The sequence below is a fragment of the Hemibagrus wyckioides genome, linkage group LG21 (genome assembly GCF_019097595.1).
Source record: "Hemibagrus wyckioides isolate EC202008001 linkage group LG21, SWU_Hwy_1.0, whole genome shotgun sequence".
Taxonomy (NCBI): Eukaryota; Metazoa; Chordata; class Actinopteri; order Siluriformes; family Bagridae; genus Hemibagrus; species Hemibagrus wyckioides.
The window spans coordinates 20,853,824-20,873,734 of NC_080730.1; the positions used below are offsets into that span (position 1 = coordinate 20,853,824).

Sequence of the window (19,911 nt, forward strand, 5' to 3'; positions counted from 1 at the left end):
AAGTGTGAGGTGTGTAAAGCATGAGTTGTGTAAAGTATGAGCTGTGTAAAGTGTGAGTTGTGTAAAGTGTGTAACGTGTGAGGTATGTAAAGTGTGAGTTGTGTAAAGTGTGAGGTATGTAAAGTGTGAGGTGCATAAAGTGTGAGGTATGTAAAGTGTGAGGTGCATAAAGTGTGAGGTGTGTAAAGTGTGAGCTGTGTAAAGTGTGAGTTGTGTAAACTGTGAGGTGTGTAAAGTGTGAGTTGTGTAAAGTGTGAGGTGTGTAAAGTGTGAGGTGTGTACAGTGTGAGGTGTGTAAAGTGTGAGGTGTGTAAAGTGTGAGTTGTGTAAAGTGTGAGTTGTGTAAAGTGTGAGGTATGTAAAGTGTGAGTTGTGTAAAGTGTGAGGTATGTAAAGTGTGAGTTGTGTAAAGTGTGAGGTATGTAAAGTGTGAGTTGTGTAAAGTGTGAGTTGTGTAAGTGAGATGTTCTACATACAGCAGAGAGCAAATGTCTGTACACCTTTAGAACAAAATGAGAGACACAAAGCAATGTGTTTTATCCTCCAGATGTTTATTCCACAGAAACCTGCTTCTTCATCTCAACTAACATCTGCATCTGCAGTGCACATGACCCTGCTATGAGGCAGGCAGCTGGAGTCTCCATTATAAAAGGGCAGTGTAGATTTGATACCTGCACCTCTCTAACAAATCATCCATATAGCACTATTAAAAACACTTCTTGGTCTTTGGATCTGTTTGGTCATTTTTCAGGTCATTCTGCTTGGATTTTTGGATGAAAAATAAAACTTCCTTCTCTTTCCATCACAGCGTGCAACGTTTTGCGTTTTGTGTAACTGTGTAGCAGCCACTAGGTGGCAGTGTGTGCAAAGCGGCGCTGCAATCAATCCGCCATTTCGGGCGTGTGTGTGTGTAAGAGAGAGAGAGAGAGAATCTGAAGCTAGAGCTGTGGAGATGATTCATTTCCTCTCATTAGTTTGCTCCTTCACCTTTGACCTCTCACACCTCTGACTGGTCCTCATCCCTCACCTCTTTTGATCCAGAAGGCTTTATTCAGATCACAGCGTCACATGTGAAATAAAGATTTTTGTCTCCTTTGGTATGACCCCCCACCCCACCCCACCCCAGCAGGCTGACCCTGGACACCAGACTTCACTCCCATTACACCAGTTTAATAATATCACAGAGATGTGTTTTTACGCTCTGTAAATCTGTAGCTCTGAATGTTGATGCTGTGCGCTTTAAACAGAAATGAAAACAATGTCAAGGCAGATGTTATATTATTGCATGATGCAGCGTTACTCCATTACCTGTACTGCTAAGACATTCATTACAGTTATTCATCTGCACTAACTAGCTAGCTGGCTAATATAAGAAAACCTCTCCAGATGTCTGAGGAATGTAAAGTGAAATGAATAAAACCTTAAGCCCTGATGCTAGGCAGCTAGCTAGCATGAGCTAATCTGACAGGAAGTGTGAGTCAAATTTAAAATGTTCATAATGCAAGCTATTTAACTAGCCAGAGCTAGTGGTCAGAATTTCAGAGAGATTTTTAAAATAGTTTTCAACTCTTCAACTCTAACGCTGAGCACCAAGCTAACCAGAAGATTTTTAGTCAGACTTAGAAATTGTTCATAACATGTACTGCTAATGTAGCCAGTTAGCTAACAGGAACCCTCTCGACAGTGTTTCTGAGGGAATTGTAATGGGGTTTTTTCTCCTCCACAGCACACCAAAAGCCAGTCACGCTTCTTCCTCTGGAGTCTGGAAGCTTCTCTCTTTTCACGAAGCAGCTGTCAGAGAGATGAGACAGATGTGCGGTGTGTTAGACAAAGAAAATGGCAATTAGAATGAAACAGTCCTTCATTAGCGTAAAGGACCAGTGTGTGTGAGCGAGGCAGCAGGCAGCTAAAAGTAAAGACATGTATTCTTCAGGGCTGCATGGATACTGATAACCATGTGGATATTTTTATATTTCGTGATTAATGATCGATTCCAAGCAGAGTGCTAAACAATAGCAAGTACAGCCTGGCCCTGCTGACACGCTGACCGCGTCGACCTCATTAACACCTTCACAGCATTTCATCAGTGTGTTTGTTAATAGAGAGCGTGAGGAGGCCGAGGGCGGAGCACAGCGTGTGTACAGGTGAGAGCGTGAGGAGGCCGAGGGCGGAGCACAGCGTGTGTACAGGTGAGAGCGTGAGGAACAAGAGAACCTCTCAGGAACTGTGTAAATGTGGAGCAGTCACATGAACAGGCAGTGAAACTCTTACACATTAAAGCTTTTGTACAAACACTGAGGCTCACAAACTTCCTGTCAGCTCATTTGCTCGTATTTACTGACCACACTCACGGATACTGATCTGAGTAATCAGGTCTCTCTCTGTCTCTCTCTGTTCTGTACCTGTGTAGGTGTGTGTGGTGCAGCACTGCCCCTCTCCACGTGCCGTCCTGTACACCGGAGCCACACACACTCGGGTCGTTGGGGTCAGGTGAGTCAGTATGGTGGACAGTGACTGAGCAGGCAGGTAACGTGATGATGACGATGAAGAGGATGAAGATGGATAGCGTTCCGCCGTCTCCCACTTCACCCAGTAACCCTGAAGCCCCACCGCTTGCTCCGGAGTCTTCCAGTCCACTTTCACGGAGTTGAAGCCGATGGGGGTCAGATGGAGGTCGTGTATTGCTGCAAGAACTGAACAAACCACAGAGTCACAAACTTCAACAGTGATAACCTCCACCATGCTGATCAGGTGAAGAACATGGAGGCGGTGTATTACAGGTTAAAGCTGCAGTTTAATAAGAAACAGTGTGGTGTGTTTAATAACAGTGTGGTGTGTTTAATAACAGTGTGGTGTGTTTAATAACAGTGTGGTGTGTTTAATAACAGTGTGTTTAATAACAGTGTGGTGTGTTTAATAACAGTGTGGTGTGTTTAATAACAGTGTGGTGTGTTTAATAACAGTGTGGTGTGTTTAATAACAGTGTGGTGTGTTTAATAACAGTGTGGTGTGTTTAATAACAGTGTGGTGTGTTTATTAACAGTGTGGTGTGTTTAATAACAGTGTGGTGTGTTTAATAACAGTGTGGTGTGTTTAATAACAGTGTGGTGTGTTTATTAACAGTGTGGTGTGTTTATTAACAGTGTGGTGTGTTTAATAACAGTGTGGTGTGTTTATTAACAGTGTGGTGTGTTTAATAACAGTGTGGTGTGTTTAATAACAGTGTGGTGTGTTTAATAACAGTGTGGTGTGTTTAATAACTGTGTTTAATAACAGTGTGGTGTGTTTAATAACAGTGTGGTGTGTTTAATAACAGTGTGGTGTGTTTAATAACTGTGTTTAATAACTGTGTGGTGTGTTTAATAACAGTGTGGTGTGTTTAATAACAGTGTGGTGTGTTTAATAACAGTGTGGTGTGTTTAATAACTGTGTTTAATAACAGTGTGGTGTGTTTATTAACAGTGTGGTGTGTTTAATAACAGTGTGGTGTGTTTAATAACAGTGTGGTGTGTTTAATAACAGTGTGGTGTGTTTAATAACAGTGTGGTGTGTTTAATAACAGTGTGGTGTGTTTAATAACAGTGTGGTGTGTTTAATAACAGTGTGGTGTGTTTAATAACAGTGTGGTGTGTTTAATAACAGTGTGGTGTGTTTAATAACTGTGTTTAATAACAGTGTGGTGTGTTTAATAACAGTGTGGTGTGTTTAATAACAGTGTGGTGTGTTTAATAACAGTGTGGTGTGTTTAATAACAGTGTGGTGTGTTTAATAACAGTGTGGTGTGTTTATTAACAGTGTGGTGTGTTTAATAACAGTGTGGTGTGTTTAATAACAGTGTGGTGTGTTTAATAACTGTGTTTAATAACAGTGTGGTGTGTTTAATAACAGTGTGGTGTGTTTATTAACAGTGTGGTGTGTTTAATAACAGTGTGGTGTGTTTAATAACAGTGTGGTGTGTTTAATAACAGTGTGGTGTGTTTATTAACAGTGTGGTGTGTTTAATAACAGTGTGGTGTGTTTATTAACAGTGTGGTGTGTTTAATAACAGTGTGGTGTGTTTAATAACAGTGTGGTGTGTTTAATAACAGTGTGGTGTGTTTAATAACAGTGTGGTGTGTTTAATAACAGTGTGGTGTGTTTATTAACAGTGTGGTGTGTTTAATAACAGTGTGGTGTGTTTAATAACAGTGTGGTGTGTTTATTAACAGTGTGGTGTGTTTAATAACAGTGTGGTGTGTTTAATAACAGTGTGGTGTGTTTATTAACAGTGTGGTGTGTTTAATAACAGTGTGGTGTGTTTAATAACAGTGTGGTGTGTTTAATAACGGTGTGGTGTGTTTAATAACAGTGTGGTGTGTTTAATAACAGTGTGGTGTGTTTAATAACAGTGTGGTGTGTTTAATAACAGTGTGGTGTGTTTAATAACAGTGTGGTGTGTTTAATAACAGTGTGGTGTGTTTAATAACAGTGTGGTGTGTTTATTAACAGTGTGGTGTGTTTAATAACAGTGTGGTGTGTTTAATAACAGTGTGGTGTGTTTAATAACAGTGTGGTGTGTTTAATAACAGTGTGGTGTGTTTAATAACAGTGTGGTGTGTTTAATAACAGTGTGGTGTGTTTAATAACAGTGTGGTGTGTTTAATAACAGTGTGGTGTGTTTAATAACAGTGTGGTGTGTTTATTAACAGTGTGGTGTGTTTAATAACAGTGTGGTGTGTTTATTAACAGTGTGGTGTGTTTAATAACAGTGTGGTGTGTTTAATAACAGTGTGGTGTGTTTAATAACAGTGTGGTGTGTTTAATAACAGTGTGGTGTGTTTAATAACAGTGTGGTGTGTTTAATAACAGTGTGGTGTGTTTAATAACAGTGTGGTGTGTTTAATAACAGTGTGGTGTGTTTATTAACAGTGTGGTGTGTTTAATAACAGTGTGGTGTGTTTAATAACAGTGTGGTGTGTTTAATAACAGTGTGGTGTGTTTAATAACAGTGTGGTGTGTTTAATAACAGTGTGGTGTGTTTAATAACAGTGTGGTGTGTTTAATAACAGTGTGGTGTGTTTAATAACAGTGTGGTGTGTTTAATAACTGTGTGGTGTGTTTAATAACAGTGTGGTGTGTTTATTAACAGTGTGGTGTGTTTAATAACAGTGTGGTGTGTTTAATAACAGTGTGGTGTGTTTAATAACAGTGTGGTGTGTTTAATAACAGTGTTTAATAACAGTGTGGTGTGTTTAATAACAGTGTGGTGTGTTTAATAACAGTGTGGTGTGTTTAATAACAGTGTGGTGTGTTTAATAACTGTGTTTAATAACAGTGTGGTGTGTTTAATAACAGTGTGGTGTGTTTAATAACAGTGTGGTGTGTTTAATAACAGTGTGGTGTGTTTATTAACTGTGTGGTGTGTTTAATAACAGTGTGGTGTGTTTAATAACAGTGTGGTGTGTTTAATAACAGTGTGGTGTGTTTAATAACTGTGTGGTGTGTTTAATAACAGTGTGGTGTGTTTAATAACAGTGTGGTGTGTTTAATAACAGTGTGGTGTGTTTAATAACAGTGTGGTGTGTTTAATAACAGTGTGGTGTGTTTAATAACAGTGTGGTGTGTTTAATAACAGTGTGGTGTGTTTAATAACAGTGTGGTGTGTTTAATAACAGTGTGGTGTGTTTAATAACAGTGTGGTGTGTTTAATAACAGTGTGGTGTGTTTAATAACAGTGTGGTGTGTTTAATAACAGTGTGGTGTGTTTAATAACAGTGTGGTGTGTTTAATAACAGTGTGGTGTGTTTAATAACTGTGTTTAATAACAGTGTGGTGTGTTTAATAACAGTGTGGTGTGTTTAATAACAGTGTGGTGTGTTTAATAACTGTGTTTAATAACAGTGTGGTGTGTTTAATAACAGTGTGGTGTGTTTAATAACAGTGTGGTGTGTTTAATAACAGTGTGGTGTGTTTAATAACTGTGTTTAATAACAGTGTGGTGTGTTTAATAACAGTGTGGTGTGTTTAATAACAGTGTGGTGTGTTTAATAACTGTGTTTAATAACAGTGTGGTGTGTTTAATAACAGTGTGGTGTGTTTAATAACAGTGTGGTGTGTTTAATAACTGTGTTTAATAACAGTGTGGTGTGTTTAATAACAGTGTGGTGTGTTTAATAACAGTGTGGTGTGTTTAATAACAGTGTGGTGTGTTTAATAACAGTGTGGTGTGTTTAATAACTGTGTTTAATAACAGTGTGGTGTGTTTAATAACAGTGTGGTGTGTTTAATAACAGTGTGGTGTGTTTAATAACAGTGTGGTGTGTTTAATAACAGTGTGGTGTGTTTAATAACAGTGTGGTGTGTTTAATAACTGTGTTTAATAACAGTGTGGTGTGTTTAATAACAGTGTGGTGTGTTTAATAACAGTGTGGTGTGTTTAATAACAGTGTGGTGTGTTTAATAACTGTGTTTAATAACAGTGTGGTGTGTTTAATAACAGTGTGGTGTGTTTAATAACAGTGTGGTGTGTTTAATAACAGTGTGGTGTGTTTAATAACAGTGTGGTGTGTTTAATAACAGTGTGGTGTGTTTAATAACAGTGTGGTGTGTTTAATAACAGTGTGGTGTGTTTATTAACAGTGTGGTGTGTTTAATAACAGTGTGGTGTGTTTAATAACAGTGTGGTGTGTTTATTAACAGTGTGGTGTGTTTATTAACAGTGTGGTGTGTTTAATAACAGTGTGGTGTGTTTATTAACAGTGTGGTGTGTTTAATAACAGTGTGGTGTGTTTAATAACAGTGTGGTGTGTTTAATAACAGTGTGGTGTGTTTATTAACAGTGTGGTGTGTTTAATAACAGTGTGGTGTGTTTAATAACAGTGTGGTGTGTTTAATAACTGTGTTTAATAACAGTGTGGTGTGTTTATTAACAGTGTGGTGTGTTTAATAACAGTGTGGTGTGTTTAATAACGGTGTGGTGTGTTTAATAACTGTGTTTAATAACTGTGTGGTGTGTTTATTAACAGTGTGGTGTGTTTAATAACAGTGTGGTGTGTTTAATAACTGTGTTTAATAACAGTGTGGTGTGTTTAATAACAGTGTGGTGTGTTTAATAACAGTGTGGTGTGTTTAATAACTGTGTGGTGTGTTTATTAACAGTGTGGTGTGTTTAATAACAGTGTGGTGTGTTTAATAACGGTGTGGTGTGTTTAATAACAGTGTGGTGTGTTTAATAACAGTGTGGTGTGTTTAATAACAGTGTGGTGTGTTTATTAACAGTGTGGTGTGTTTAATAACAGTGTGGTGTGTTTATTAACAGTGTGGTGTGTTTAATAACGGTGTGGTGTGTTTAATAACAGTGTGGTGTGTTTATTAACAGTGTGGTGTGTTTAATAACTGTGTTTAATAACAGTGTGGTGTGTTTATTAACGGTGTGGTGTGTTTAATAACAGTGTGGTGTGTTTAATAACAGTGTGGTGTGTTTAATAACTGTGTTTAATAACAGTGTGGTGTGTTTATTAACAGTGTTTAATAACAGTGTGGTGTGTTTAATAACTGTGTTTATTAACAGTGTGGTGTGTTTAATAACTGTGTTTATTAACAGTGTGGTGTGTTTAATAACTGTGTTTAATAACAGTGTGGTGTGTTTAATAACTGTGTTTAATAACAGTGTGGTGTGTTTATTAACAGTGTTTAATAACAGTGTGGTGTGTTTAATAACTGTGTTTATTAACAGTGTGGTGTGTTTAATAACTGTGTTTAATAACAGTGTGGTGTGTTTAATAACTGTGTTTATTAACAGTGTGGTGTGTTTAATAACTGTGTTTATTAACAGTGTGGTGTGTTTAATAACTGTGTTTATTAACGGTGTGGTGTGTTTAATAACTGTGTGGTGTGTTTAATAACAGTGTGGTGTGTTTAATAACAGTGTGGTGTGTTTATTAACAGTGTGGTGTGTTTAATAACAGTGTGGTGTGTTTATTAACAGTGTGGTGTGTTTATTAACAGTGTGGTGTGTTTAATAACAGTGTGGTGTGTTTAATAACAGTGTGGTGTGTTTAATAACAGTGTGGTGTGTTTAATAACTGTGTGGTGTGTTTAATAACAGTGTGGTGTGTTTAATAACAGTGTGGTGTGTTTATTAACAGTGTGGTGTGTTTATTAACAGTGTGGTGTGTTTATTAACAGTGTGGTGTGTTTAATAACAGTGTGGTGTGTTTAATAACAGTGTGGTGTGTTTAATAACAGTGTGGTGTGTTTAATAACAGTGTGGTGTGTTTATTAACAGTGTGGTGTGTTTAATAACAGTGTGGTGTGTTTAATAACTGTGTTTAATAACAGTGTGGTGTGTTTAATAACAGTGTGGTGTGTTTATTAACAGTGTGGTGTGTTTAATAACTGTGTTTAATAACAGTGTGGTGTGTTTAATAACTGTGTTTAATAACAGTGTGGTGTGTTTATTAACAGTGTGGTGTGTTTAATAACAGTGTGGTGTGTTTAATAACAGTGTGGTGTGTTTATTAACAGTGTGGTGTGTTTAATAACAGTGTGGTGTGTTTAATAACAGTGTGGTGTGTTTAATAACAGTGTGGTGTGTTTATTAACAGTGTGGTGTGTTTAATAACAGTGTGGTGTGTTTAATAACGGTGTTTAATAACAGTGTGGTGTGTTTAATAACAGTGTGGTGTGTTTAATAACAGTGTGGTGTGTTTATTAACAGTGTGGTGTGTTTAATAACGGTGTGGTGTGTTTAATAACTGTGTGGTGTGTTTAATAACTGTGTGGTGTGTTTAATAACAGTGTGGTGTGTTTAATAACAGTGTGGTGTGTTTATTAACAGTGTGGTGTGTTTATTAACAGTGTGGTGTGTTTAATAACTGTGTTTAATAACAGTGTGGTGTGTTTAATAACAGTGTGGTGTGTTTAATAACAGTGTGGTGTGTTTATTAACAGTGTGGTGTGTTTAATAACAGTGTGGTGTGTTTAATAACAGTGTGGTGTGTTTAATAACAGTGTGGTGTGTTTAATAACAGTGTGGTGTGTTTATTAACAGTGTGGTGTGTTTAATAACAGTGTGGTGTGTTTATTAACAGTGTGGTGTGTTTAATAACAGTGTGGTGTGTTTAATAACAGTGTGGTGTGTTTATTAACAGTGTGGTGTGTTTAATAACAGTGTGGTGTGTTTAATAACAGTGTGGTGTGTTTAATAACAGTGTGGTGTGTTTAATAACAGTGTGGTGTGTTTAATAACTGTGTGGTGTGTTTAATAACAGTGTGGTGTGTTTAATAACAGTGTGGTGTGTTTAATAACAGTGTGGTGTGTTTATTAACAGTGTGGTGTGTTTAATAACAGTGTGGTGTGTTTAATAACAGTGTGGTGTGTTTAATAACAGTGTGGTGTGTTTAATAACAGTGTGGTGTGTTTAATAACAGTGTGGTGTGTTTAATAACAGTGTGGTGTGTTTAATAACAGTGTGGTGTGTTTAATAACAGTGTGGTGTGTTTAATAACAGTGTGGTGTGTTTAATAACAGTGTGGTGTGTTTAATAACAGTGTGGTGTGTTTAATAACAGTGTGGTGTGTTTAATAACAGTGTGGTGTGTTTAATAACAGTGTGGTGTGTTTAATAACAGTGTGGTGTGTTTAATAACAGTGTGGTGTGTTTAATAACTGTGTTTAATAACAGTGTGGTGTGTTTAATAACAGTGTGGTGTGTTTAATAACTGTGTTTAATAACAGTGTGGTGTGTTTAATAACTGTGTGGTGTGTTTAATAACAGTGTGGTGTGTTTAATAACAGTGTGGTGTGTTTAATAACAGTGTGGTGTGTTTAATAACTGTGTTTAATAACAGTGTGGTGTGTTTAATAACAGTGTGGTGTGTTTAATAACAGTGTGGTGTGTTTAATAACAGTGTGGTGTGTTTAATAACAGTGTGGTGTGTTTAATAACAGTGTGGTGTGTTTAATAACAGTGTGGTGTGTTTAATAACAGTGTGGTGTGTTTAATAACAGTGTGGTGTGTTTAATAACAGTGTGGTGTGTTTAATAACAGTGTGGTGTGTTTAATAACTGTGTTTAATAACAGTGTGGTGTGTTTAATAACAGTGTGGTGTGTTTAATAACAGTGTGGTGTGTTTAATAACAGTGTGGTGTGTTTAATAACAGTGTGGTGTGTTTAATAACAGTGTGGTGTGTTTAATAACAGTGTGGTGTGTTTAATAACTGTGTTTAATAACAGTGTGGTGTGTTTATTAACAGTGTGGTGTGTTTAATAACAGTGTGGTGTGTTTAATAACAGTGTGGTGTGTTTAATAACAGTGTGGTGTGTTTATTAACAGTGTGGTGTGTTTAATAACAGTGTGGTGTGTTTAATAACAGTGTGGTGTGTTTAATAACTGTGTTTAATAACAGTGTGGTGTGTTTATTAACAGTGTGGTGTGTTTAATAACAGTGTGGTGTGTTTAATAACAGTGTGGTGTGTTTATTAACAGTGTGGTGTGTTTAATAACAGTGTGGTGTGTTTAATAACAGTGTGGTGTGTTTAATAACTGTGTGGTGTGTTTAATAACAGTGTGGTGTGTTTAATAACAGTGTGGTGTGTTTAATAACTGTGTTTAATAACAGTGTGGTGTGTTTAATAACAGTGTGGTGTGTTTAATAACAGTGTGGTGTGTTTAATAACTGTGTGGTGTGTTTAATAACTGTGTTTAATAACAGTGTGGTGTGTTTAATAACAGTGTGGTGTGTTTAATAACAGTGTGGTGTGTTTAATAACAGTGTGGTGTGTTTAATAACAGTGTGGTGTGTTTAATAACAGTGTGGTGTGTTTAATAACAGTGTGGTGTGTTTAATAACAGTGTGGTGTGTTTAATAACAGTGTGGTGTGTTTAATAACGGTGTGGTGTGTTTAATAACAGTGTGGTGTGTTTAATAACAGTGTGGTGTGTTTAATAACAGTGTGGTGTGTTTATTAACAGTGTGGTGTGTTTAATAACGGTGTGGTGTGTTTAATAACAGTGTGGTGTGTTTAATAACAGTGTGGTGTGTTTAATAACAGTGTGGTGTGTTTAATAACAGTGTGGTGTGTTTAATAACTGTGTTTAATAACAGTGTGGTGTGTTTATTAACAGTGTGGTGTGTTTAATAACAGTGTGGTGTGTTTAATAACAGTGTTTAATAACAGTGTGGTGTGTTTATTAACAGTGTGGTGTGTTTAATAACAGTGTGGTGTGTTTAATAACAGTGTGGTGTGTTTAATAACAGTGTGGTGTGTTTAATAACAGTGTGGTGTGTTTATTAACAGTGTGGTGTGTTTAATAACAGTGTGGTGTGTTTAATAACAGTGTGGTGTGTTTAATAACAGTGTGGTGTGTTTAATAACAGTGTGGTGTGTTTAATAACAGTGTGGTGTGTTTAATAACTGTGTGGTGTGTTTAATAACAGTGTGGTGTGTTTAATAACAGTGTGGTGTGTTTAATAACAGTGTGGTGTGTTTAATAACAGTGTGGTGTGTTTATTAACAGTGTGGTGTGTTTAATAACAGTGTGGTGTGTTTAATAACAGTGTGGTGTGTTTAATAACTGTGTGGTGTGTTTAATAACAGTGTGGTGTGTTTATTAACAGTGTGGTGTGTTTAATAACAGTGTGGTGTGTTTAATAACAGTGTGGTGTGTTTAATAACTGTGTGGTGTGTTTATTAACAGTGTGGTGTGTTTAATAACAGTGTGGTGTGTTTAATAACTGTGTTTAATAACTGTGTGGTGTGTTTAATAACAGTGTGGTGTGTTTAATAACAGTGTGGTGTGTTTATTAACAGTGTGGTGTGTTTAATAACAGTGTGGTGTGTTTAATAACTGTGTTTAATAACAGTGTGGTGTGTTTAATAACTGTGTTTAATAACTGTGTGGTGTGTTTAATAACTGTGTTTAATAACAGTGTGGTGTGTTTAATAACAGTGTGGTGTGTTTAATAACTGTGTTTAATAACTGTGTGGTGTGTTTAATAACTGTGTTTAATAACAGTGTGGTGTGTTTAATAACAGTGTGGTGTGTTTAATAACTGTGTTTATTAACAGTGTGGTGTGTTTATTAACAGTGTGGTGTGTTTATTAACAGTGTGGTGTGTTTAATAACAGTGTGGTGTGTTTATTAACAGTGTGGTGTGTTTAATAACAGTGTGGTGTGTTTAATAACAGTGTGGTGTGTTTAATAACTGTGTTTAATAACAGTGTGGTGTGTTTAATAACTGTGTTTAATAACAGTGTGGTGTGTTTAATAACAGTGTGGTGTGTTTAATAACTGTGTTTAATAACAGTGTGGTGTGTTTAATAACAGTGTGGTGTGTTTAATAACAGTGTGGTGTGTTTAATAACTGTGTTTAATAACAGTGTGGTGTGTTTAATAACTGTGTTTAATAACAGTGTGGTGTGTTTAATAACAGTGTGGTGTGTTTAATAACTGTGTTTAATAACAGTGTGGTGTGTTTAATAACAGTGTGGTGTGTTTAATAACTGTGTTTAATAACAGTGTGGTGTGTTTAATAACAGTGTGGTGTGTTTAATAACAGTGTGGTGTGTTTAATAACAGTGTGGTGTGTTTATTAACAGTGTGGTGTGTTTAATAACTGTGTTTAATAACAGTGTGGTGTGTTTATTAACAGTGTGGTGTGTTTAATAACAGTGTGGTGTGTTTATTAACAGTGTGGTGTGTTTAATAACAGTGTGGTGTGTTTAATAACAGTGTGGTGTGTTTAATAACAGTGTGGTGTGTTTAATAACTGTGTTTAATAACAGTGTGGTGTGTTTAATAACAGTGTGGTGTGTTTAATAACAGTGTGGTGTGTTTAATAACAGTGTGGTGTGTTTAATAACAGTGTGGTGTGTTTAATAACTGTGTTTAATAACAGTGTGGTGTGTTTAATAACTGTGTGGTGTGTTTATTAACAGTGTGGTGTGTTTATTAACAGTGTGGTGTGTTTATTAACAGTGTGGTGTGTTTAATAACTGTGTGGTCTGTTTATTAACAGTGTGGTGTGTTTAATAACAGTGTGGTGTGTTTATTAACAGTGTGGTGTGTTTAATAACAGTGTGGTGTGTTTAATAACAGTGTGGTGTGTTTAATAACAGTGTGGTGTGTTTAATAACTGTGTTTAATAACAGTGTGGTGTGTTTAATAACAGTGTGGTGTGTTTAATAACAGTGTGGTGTGTTTAATAACAGTGTGGTGTGTTTAATAACTGTGTTTAATAACAGTGTGGTGTGTTTAATAACAGTGTGGTGTGTTTAATAACAGTGTGGTGTGTTTAATAACAGTGTGGTGTGTTTAATAACAGTGTGGTGTGTTTAATAACTGTGTTTAATAACAGTGTGGTGTGTTTAATAACGGTGTGGTGTGTTTAATAACTGTGTTTAATAACAGTGTGGTGTGTTTAATAACTGTGTTTAATAACAGTGTGGTGTGTTTAATAACGGTGTGGTGTGTTTAATAACAGTGTGGTGTGTTTAATAACAGTGTGGTGTGTTTAATAACAGTGTGGTGTGTTTAATAACAGTGTGGTGTGTTTAATAACTGTGTTTAATAACAGTGTGGTGTGTTTAATAACAGTGTGGTGTGTTTAATAACAGTGTGGTGTGTTTAATAACTGTGTTTAATAACTGTGTTTAATAACTGTGTGGTGTGTTTATTAACAGTGTGGTGTGTTTAATAACGGTGTGGTGTGTTTAATAACTGTGTGGTGTGTTTAATAACAGTGTGGTGTGTTTAATAACGGTGTGGTGTGTTTAATAACTGTGTTTAATAACTGTGTGGTGTGTTTATTAACAGTGTGGTGTGTTTAATAACAGTGTGGTGTGTTTAATAACTGTGTTTAATAACTGTGTGGTGTGTTTATTAACAGTGTGGTGTGTTTAATAACAGTGTGGTGTGTTTAATAACAGTGTGGTGTGTTTATTAACAGTGTGGTGTGTTTAATAACAGTGTGGTGTGTTTAATAACAGTGTGGTGTGTTTAATAACAGTGTGGTGTGTTTAATAACTGTGTTTAATAACTGTGTGGTGTGTTTAATAACAGTGTGGTGTGTTTAATAACAGTGTGGTGTGTTTAATAACAGTGTGGTGTGTTTAATAACTGTGTTTAATAACAGTGTGGTGTGTTTATTAACAGTGTGGTGTGTTTAATAACAGTGTGGTGTGTTTAATAACTGTGTTTAATAACAGTGTGGTGTGTTTAATAACAGTGTGGTGTGTTTAATAACAGTGTGGTGTGTTTAATAACTGTGTGGTGTGTTTAATAACTGTGTTTAATAACAGTGTGGTGTGTTTAATAACAGTGTGGTGTGTTTAATAACTGTGTTTAATAACTGTGTGGTGTGTTTAATAACAGTGTGGTGTGTTTAATAACAGTGTGGTGTGTTTAATAACGGTGTGGTGTGTTTAATAACAGTGTGGTGTGTTTAATAACAGTGTGGTGTGTTTATTAACAGTGTGGTGTGTTTAATAACAGTGTGGTGTGTTTAATAACAGTGTGGTGTGTTTAATAACAGTGTGGTGTGTTTAATAACAGTGTGGTGTGTTTAATAACAGTGTTTAATAACAGTGTGGTGTGTTTAATAACTGTGTTTAATAACTGTGTGGTGTGTTTAATAACTGTGTTTAATAACAGTGTGGTGTGTTTAATAACAGTGTGGTGTGTTTAATAACTGTGTTTATTAACAGTGTGGTGTGTTTATTAACAGTGTGGTGTGTTTATTAACAGTGTGGTGTGTTTAATAACAGTGTGGTGTGTTTAATAACTGTGTTTAATAACAGTGTGGTGTGTTTAATAACAGTGTGGTGTGTTTAATAACTGTGTTTATTAACAGTGTGGTGTGTTTAATAACTGTGTTTAATAACTGTGTGGTGTGTTTAATAACTGTGTTTAATAACAGTGTGGTGTGTTTAATAACAGTGTGGTGTGTTTATTAACAGTGTGGTGTGTTTAATAACAGTGTGGTGTGTTTAATAACAGTGTGGTGTGTTTAATAACTGTGTTTAATAACAGTGTGGTGTGTTTAATAACAGTGTGGTGTGTTTAATAACAGTGTGGTGTGTTTAATAACAGTGTGGTGTGTTTAATAACTGTGTGGTGTGTTTAATAACAGTGTGGTGTGTTTAATAACAGTGTGGTGTGTTTAATAACAGTGTGGTGTGTTTAATAACAGTGTGGTGTGTTTAATAACAGTGTGGTGTGTTTATTAACAGTGTGGTGTGTTTAATAACTGTGTTTAATAACAGTGTGGTGTGTTTAATAACAGTGTGGTGTGTTTATTAACAGTGTGGTGTGTTTAATAACAGTGTGGTGTGTTTAATAACTGTGTTTAATAACTGTGTGGTGTGTTTAATAACTGTGTGGTGTGTTTAATAACTGTTTAATAACAGTGTGGTGTGTTTAATAACAGTGTGGTGTGTTTAATAACAGTGTGGTGTGTTTAATAACTGTGTTTAATAACAGTGTGGTGTGTTTAATAACAGTGTGGTGTGTTTAATAACAGTGTGGTGTGTTTAATAACGGTGTGGTGTGTTTAATAACAGTGTGGTGTGTTTAATAACAGTGTGGTGTGTTTATTAACAGTGTGGTGTGTTTAATAACAGTGTGGTGTGTTTAATAACAGTGTGGTGTGTTTAATAACTGTGTTTAATAACAGTGTGGTGTGTTTAATAACAGTGTGGTGTGTTTAATAACAGTGTGGTGTGTTTAATAACAGTGTGGTGTGTTTAATAACTGTGTTTAATAACTGTGTGGTGTGTTTATTAACAGTGTGGTGTGTTTAATAACGGTGTGGTGTGTTTAATAACTGTGTTTAATAACAGTGTGGTGTGTTTAATAACAGTGTGGTGTGTTTAATAACTGTGTTTAATAACTGTGTGGTGTGTTTATTAACAGTGTGGTGTGTTTAATAACAGTGTGGTGTGTTTAATAACTGTGTTTAATAACTGTGTGGTGTGTTTATTAACAGTGTGGTGTGTTTAATAACAGTGTGGTGTGTTTAATAACAGTGTGGTGTGTTTAATAACAGTGTGGTGTGTTTATTAACAGTGTGGTGTGTTTAATAACAGTGTGGTGTGTTTAATAACAGTGTGGTGTGTTTATTAACAGTGTGGTGTGTTTAATAACGGTGTGGTGTGTTTAATAACTGTGTTTAATAACTGTGTGGTGTGTTTATTAACAGTGTGGTGTGTTTAATAACAGTGTGGTGTGTTTAATAACAGTGTGGTGTGTTTATTAACAGTGTGGTGTGTTTAATAACAGTGTGGTGTGTTTAATAACGGTGTGGTGTGTTTAATAACTGTGTTTAATAACTGTGTGGTGTGTTTATTAACAGTGTGGTGTGTTTAATAACAGTGTGGTGTGTTTAATAACTGTGTTTAATAACTGTGTGGTGTGTTTATTAACAGTGTGGTGTGTTTAATAACAGTGTGGTGTGTTTAATAACTGTGTTTAATAACAGTGTGGTGTGTTTAATAACAGTGTGGTGTGTTTAATAACTGTGTTTAATAACTGTGTGGTGTGTTTATTAACAGTGTGGTGTGTTTAATAACAGTGTGGTGTGTTTAATAACTGTGTTTAATAACTGTGTGGTGTGTTTATTAACAGTGTGGTGTGTTTAATAACAGTGTGGTGTGTTTAATAACTGTGTTTAATAACAGTGTGGTGTGTTTAATAACAGTGTGGTGTGTTTAATAACTGTGTTTAATAACAGTGTGGTGTGTTTATTAACAGTGTGGTGTGTTTATTAACAGTGTGGTGTGTTTAATAACAGTGTGGTGTGTTTAATAACAGTGTGGTGTGTTTAATAACAGTGTGGTGTGTTTATTAACAGTGTGGTGTGTTTAATAACTGTGTGGTGTGTTTAATAACAGTGTGGTGTGTTTATTAACAGTGTGGTGTGTTTAATAACGGTGTGGTGTGTTTAATAACTGTGTTTAATAACTGTGTGGTGTGTTTATTAACAGTGTGGTGTGTTTAATAACAGTGTGGTGTGTTTAATAACAGTGTGGTGTGTTTATTAACAGTGTGGTGTGTTTAATAACAGTGTGGTGTGTTTAATAACGGTGTGGTGTGTTTAATAACTGTGTTTAATAACTGTGTGGTGTGTTTAATAACAGTGTGGTGTGTTTAATAACAGTGTGGTGTGTTTAATAACAGTGTGGTGTGTTTAATAACAGTGTGGTGTGTTTAATAACAGTGTGGTGTGTTTAATAACAGTGTGGTGTGTTTAATAACAGTGTGGTGTGTTTAATAACTGTGTGGTGTGTTTATTAACAGTGTGGTGTGTTTAATAACAGTGTGGTGTGTTTAATAACAGTGTGGTGTGTTTAATAACAGTGTGGTGTGTTTAATAACAGTGTTTAATAACAGTGTGGTGTGTTTAATAACAGTGTGGTGTGTTTAATAACAGTGTGGTGTGTTTAATAACAGTGTGGTGTGTTTAATAACTGTGTGGTGTGTTTAAGCAGAATGCAGCAGTAACTGTGCAGTTAAACATTACTGAGTAATCACAGGAAGCTGTGGAGGACCTGCAATCTTCAAACCTCAACCCTCTACTCTACTCTGAGGTCTCCTTTCCTCTCCTCCTCCCCTCCCCTCTCCTAATCTCTTTCCTCTGCTCCTCCCCTCCCCTAATCTCTTTCCTCCTCTCCTCTCCTCCTCCCCTTTCCTCTTCTCCTCCCCTCTCCTCCTCTCCTCATCTCTTTCCTCTGCTCCTCTCCTCCTCCCCTTTCCTCTTCTCCTCCCCTCCCCTCCGCTCTCCTTATCTCTTTCCTCTGTTCCTCTCCTCCCCTCTTCTCCTCCCCTCTTCTCTCCTTATCTCTTTCCTCTCCTCCTCCCCTCTCCTCTTCCCTCCTCCCCTTTCCTCTCCTCCACCCCTCTTCTTATCTATTTCCTCTCCTCTCCTCTCCTAACACAATCACAACACAAGGTTTCAGTGTGGCTACATTGTGCTCTCTCTCTCACCCTCCTGAGTGCAGGCTTTAATGGAGATGGCCCCATGGTGGCCAGAGGAGTGCAGGGCGCTGATGGTGATGAGGTAGTGTGTGTCCGGTTGGAGGTGTGTGAGCAGGACGCTGTTCTGTGACGCAGGTAACATTACAGTGCGTACGTCTCCACTGGGAATAGGCCCGAACTCCACATGGTACCACTCCACCCGTCCTGACCGAACCGGGGCCCAGCTCACACGCAGCCGGTCCGGAGCAGAATCTGACACCAGCACCGTAGTAGGACCCAACACATCTACACACCAGAGAAGAGCACACAACCACAACAACAACAACAACAACCATCACAACCACGGCACTGAGAAGCAGATTGAAGCTTAATGACACACACAGGAAGTGCAGATCAGCAGAAACGCCTCCTCACCTGGCAGAGTGGTGAAACTGGTGCTGAGCGATTTGCTGTGAGGTGTGTGTGGTGTGTGTGGTGTGTGTGCGGTGAGCAGCACACTGTAGTGTGTGTCAGGCTCCAGGTCAGTGAGGACAGTCCTGGTGTCATCAGATGACAGTATGAGTTTTCGTTGGGGGATGAAGCTCCACTCCATCTCTCCGTATTGCAGCTCATACCACCCAGATCCTTCGATCAGAACGGGCCGCCAGTGCAGCACGGCACTATGGGAAGTCACGTCACGCACGTGCAGACACTCACCGCAGATCAGCGCTGACCAGAGGAAATAAAAGGCATAATGTTTAATGAATATTGTGGATAAAGTTAGTGATAACAGATTGGACGTGTGAAAGCTGGCGGCTGAGATCAGACACATCACCAACACATGAGGAGTCAGAAACGCTCGGTCTGCTGGACACACGGCTAAACATCTTCACTCACTCCATACGATTAGATTAGATCTTTTCATTTGAACTGCAGTCACACACAGAATCTCATCAGCAGACCTCCAAACTTTAGGAACTAAAACAGAAAGAGCAAAATTTCTCAGAATTGTCTCAGAGACGTCCAGCAGCTGCAGGACATTTAATGAAGGTGAGCAGATGTGATCTGGCCAGATGTGATCACACGGGTAACATGTGGAACAGTATCTTTTATACACACTGCAGGCAGAATCTGAGGACACTTCAGCTGTGAGACGATGGAAATATAAATTAAATCTGTGCTGAAGTTTTCACCGAAATAGTCCTTCGCTCATGCAGGATTTAACCTCAGAGATTTCAATGAGCCATGGATCTCATTAGAGGTCATGTGACCATGTGCTCGCTAAACCTACACCCGCCCTGGTGCCTGCTAGCATGCTAGCGTTTAGCACAGACGGTTGTTCTTTCATGAATGTCACATGTATGTCTTCTGATGTTCTACCTCATCTTCACACCTGCCTGCTGATGAAGATGTTGTGCTGTTGTTTTATTTCTCTCAGCTAATGCTACCTGGCTGTTAGCTAGCATGCTGTCATAATTTCTAGCTTAATAGGTGAGTTTAAGGTTATCCTGGTACCTGCCTCAATAATAATAGAAGAAGAAGAAGAAGAAGAAAGAAAGAAAGAAAGAAAGAAAGAAAGAAAGAAAGAAAGAAAGAAAGAAAGAAAGAAAGAAAGAAAGAAAGAAAGAACACATTTTATTTTTGGAGCAGAATGACTCTCCAGAATTTGTGAGGTTTGGTGGCTGCTGAGAGAAAGTGGTGTTGAAAGAGTTCTCACTTCTCACGGCAGGAGGAAGCTGAAGAGATCTGACACAGCATTATTAAGAAACTTCTTTGCGTTAGTTAGAGGGAAGCAGTGTGTTGTGAGGTGCGTGTTTGTTCAGCTCAGTGCACCATCTGCTAACATTAGCACACGGCTTTCCTGCAGAGACGGCTAGCTGTGTGATTAGCAGCACTGTGATGTTCAGTACACATGCCGTCACATCTGCTTCCTCACTTCCACCTGAGAGCTGAAGCACAGAGAAAAAGCTGAACA

At 37.3% G+C, this 19,911-nt stretch overlaps 1 protein-coding gene across 2 annotated transcripts in view; it reads right to left on the minus strand.

Annotated features, from left to right (window-relative positions):
* Window positions 1–531: 531 nt before the first annotated feature.
* The window catches only part of LOC131342252 (von Willebrand factor A domain-containing protein 1-like), a 26,860-nt gene continuing 7,480 nt past the window's right edge, over window positions 532–19,911 (minus strand). The window contains exons 3-6 of one of the 2 annotated variants that reach the window (XM_058372961.1): window positions 18,372–18,665; window positions 17,967–18,242; window positions 2,403–2,693; window positions 532–1,791 (exon numbers count right to left, since the gene is read on the minus strand). In XM_058372961.1, the coding sequence (XP_058228944.1) occupies window positions 1,781–1,791; window positions 2,403–2,693; window positions 17,967–18,242; window positions 18,372–18,665 (872 nt within the window). In that variant the 3' untranslated portion in view covers window positions 532–1,780. The remainder of the gene's footprint in view (window positions 1,792–2,402; window positions 2,694–17,966; window positions 18,243–18,371; window positions 18,666–19,911) is intronic. The other variant, XM_058372962.1, reaches the window with a different exon arrangement.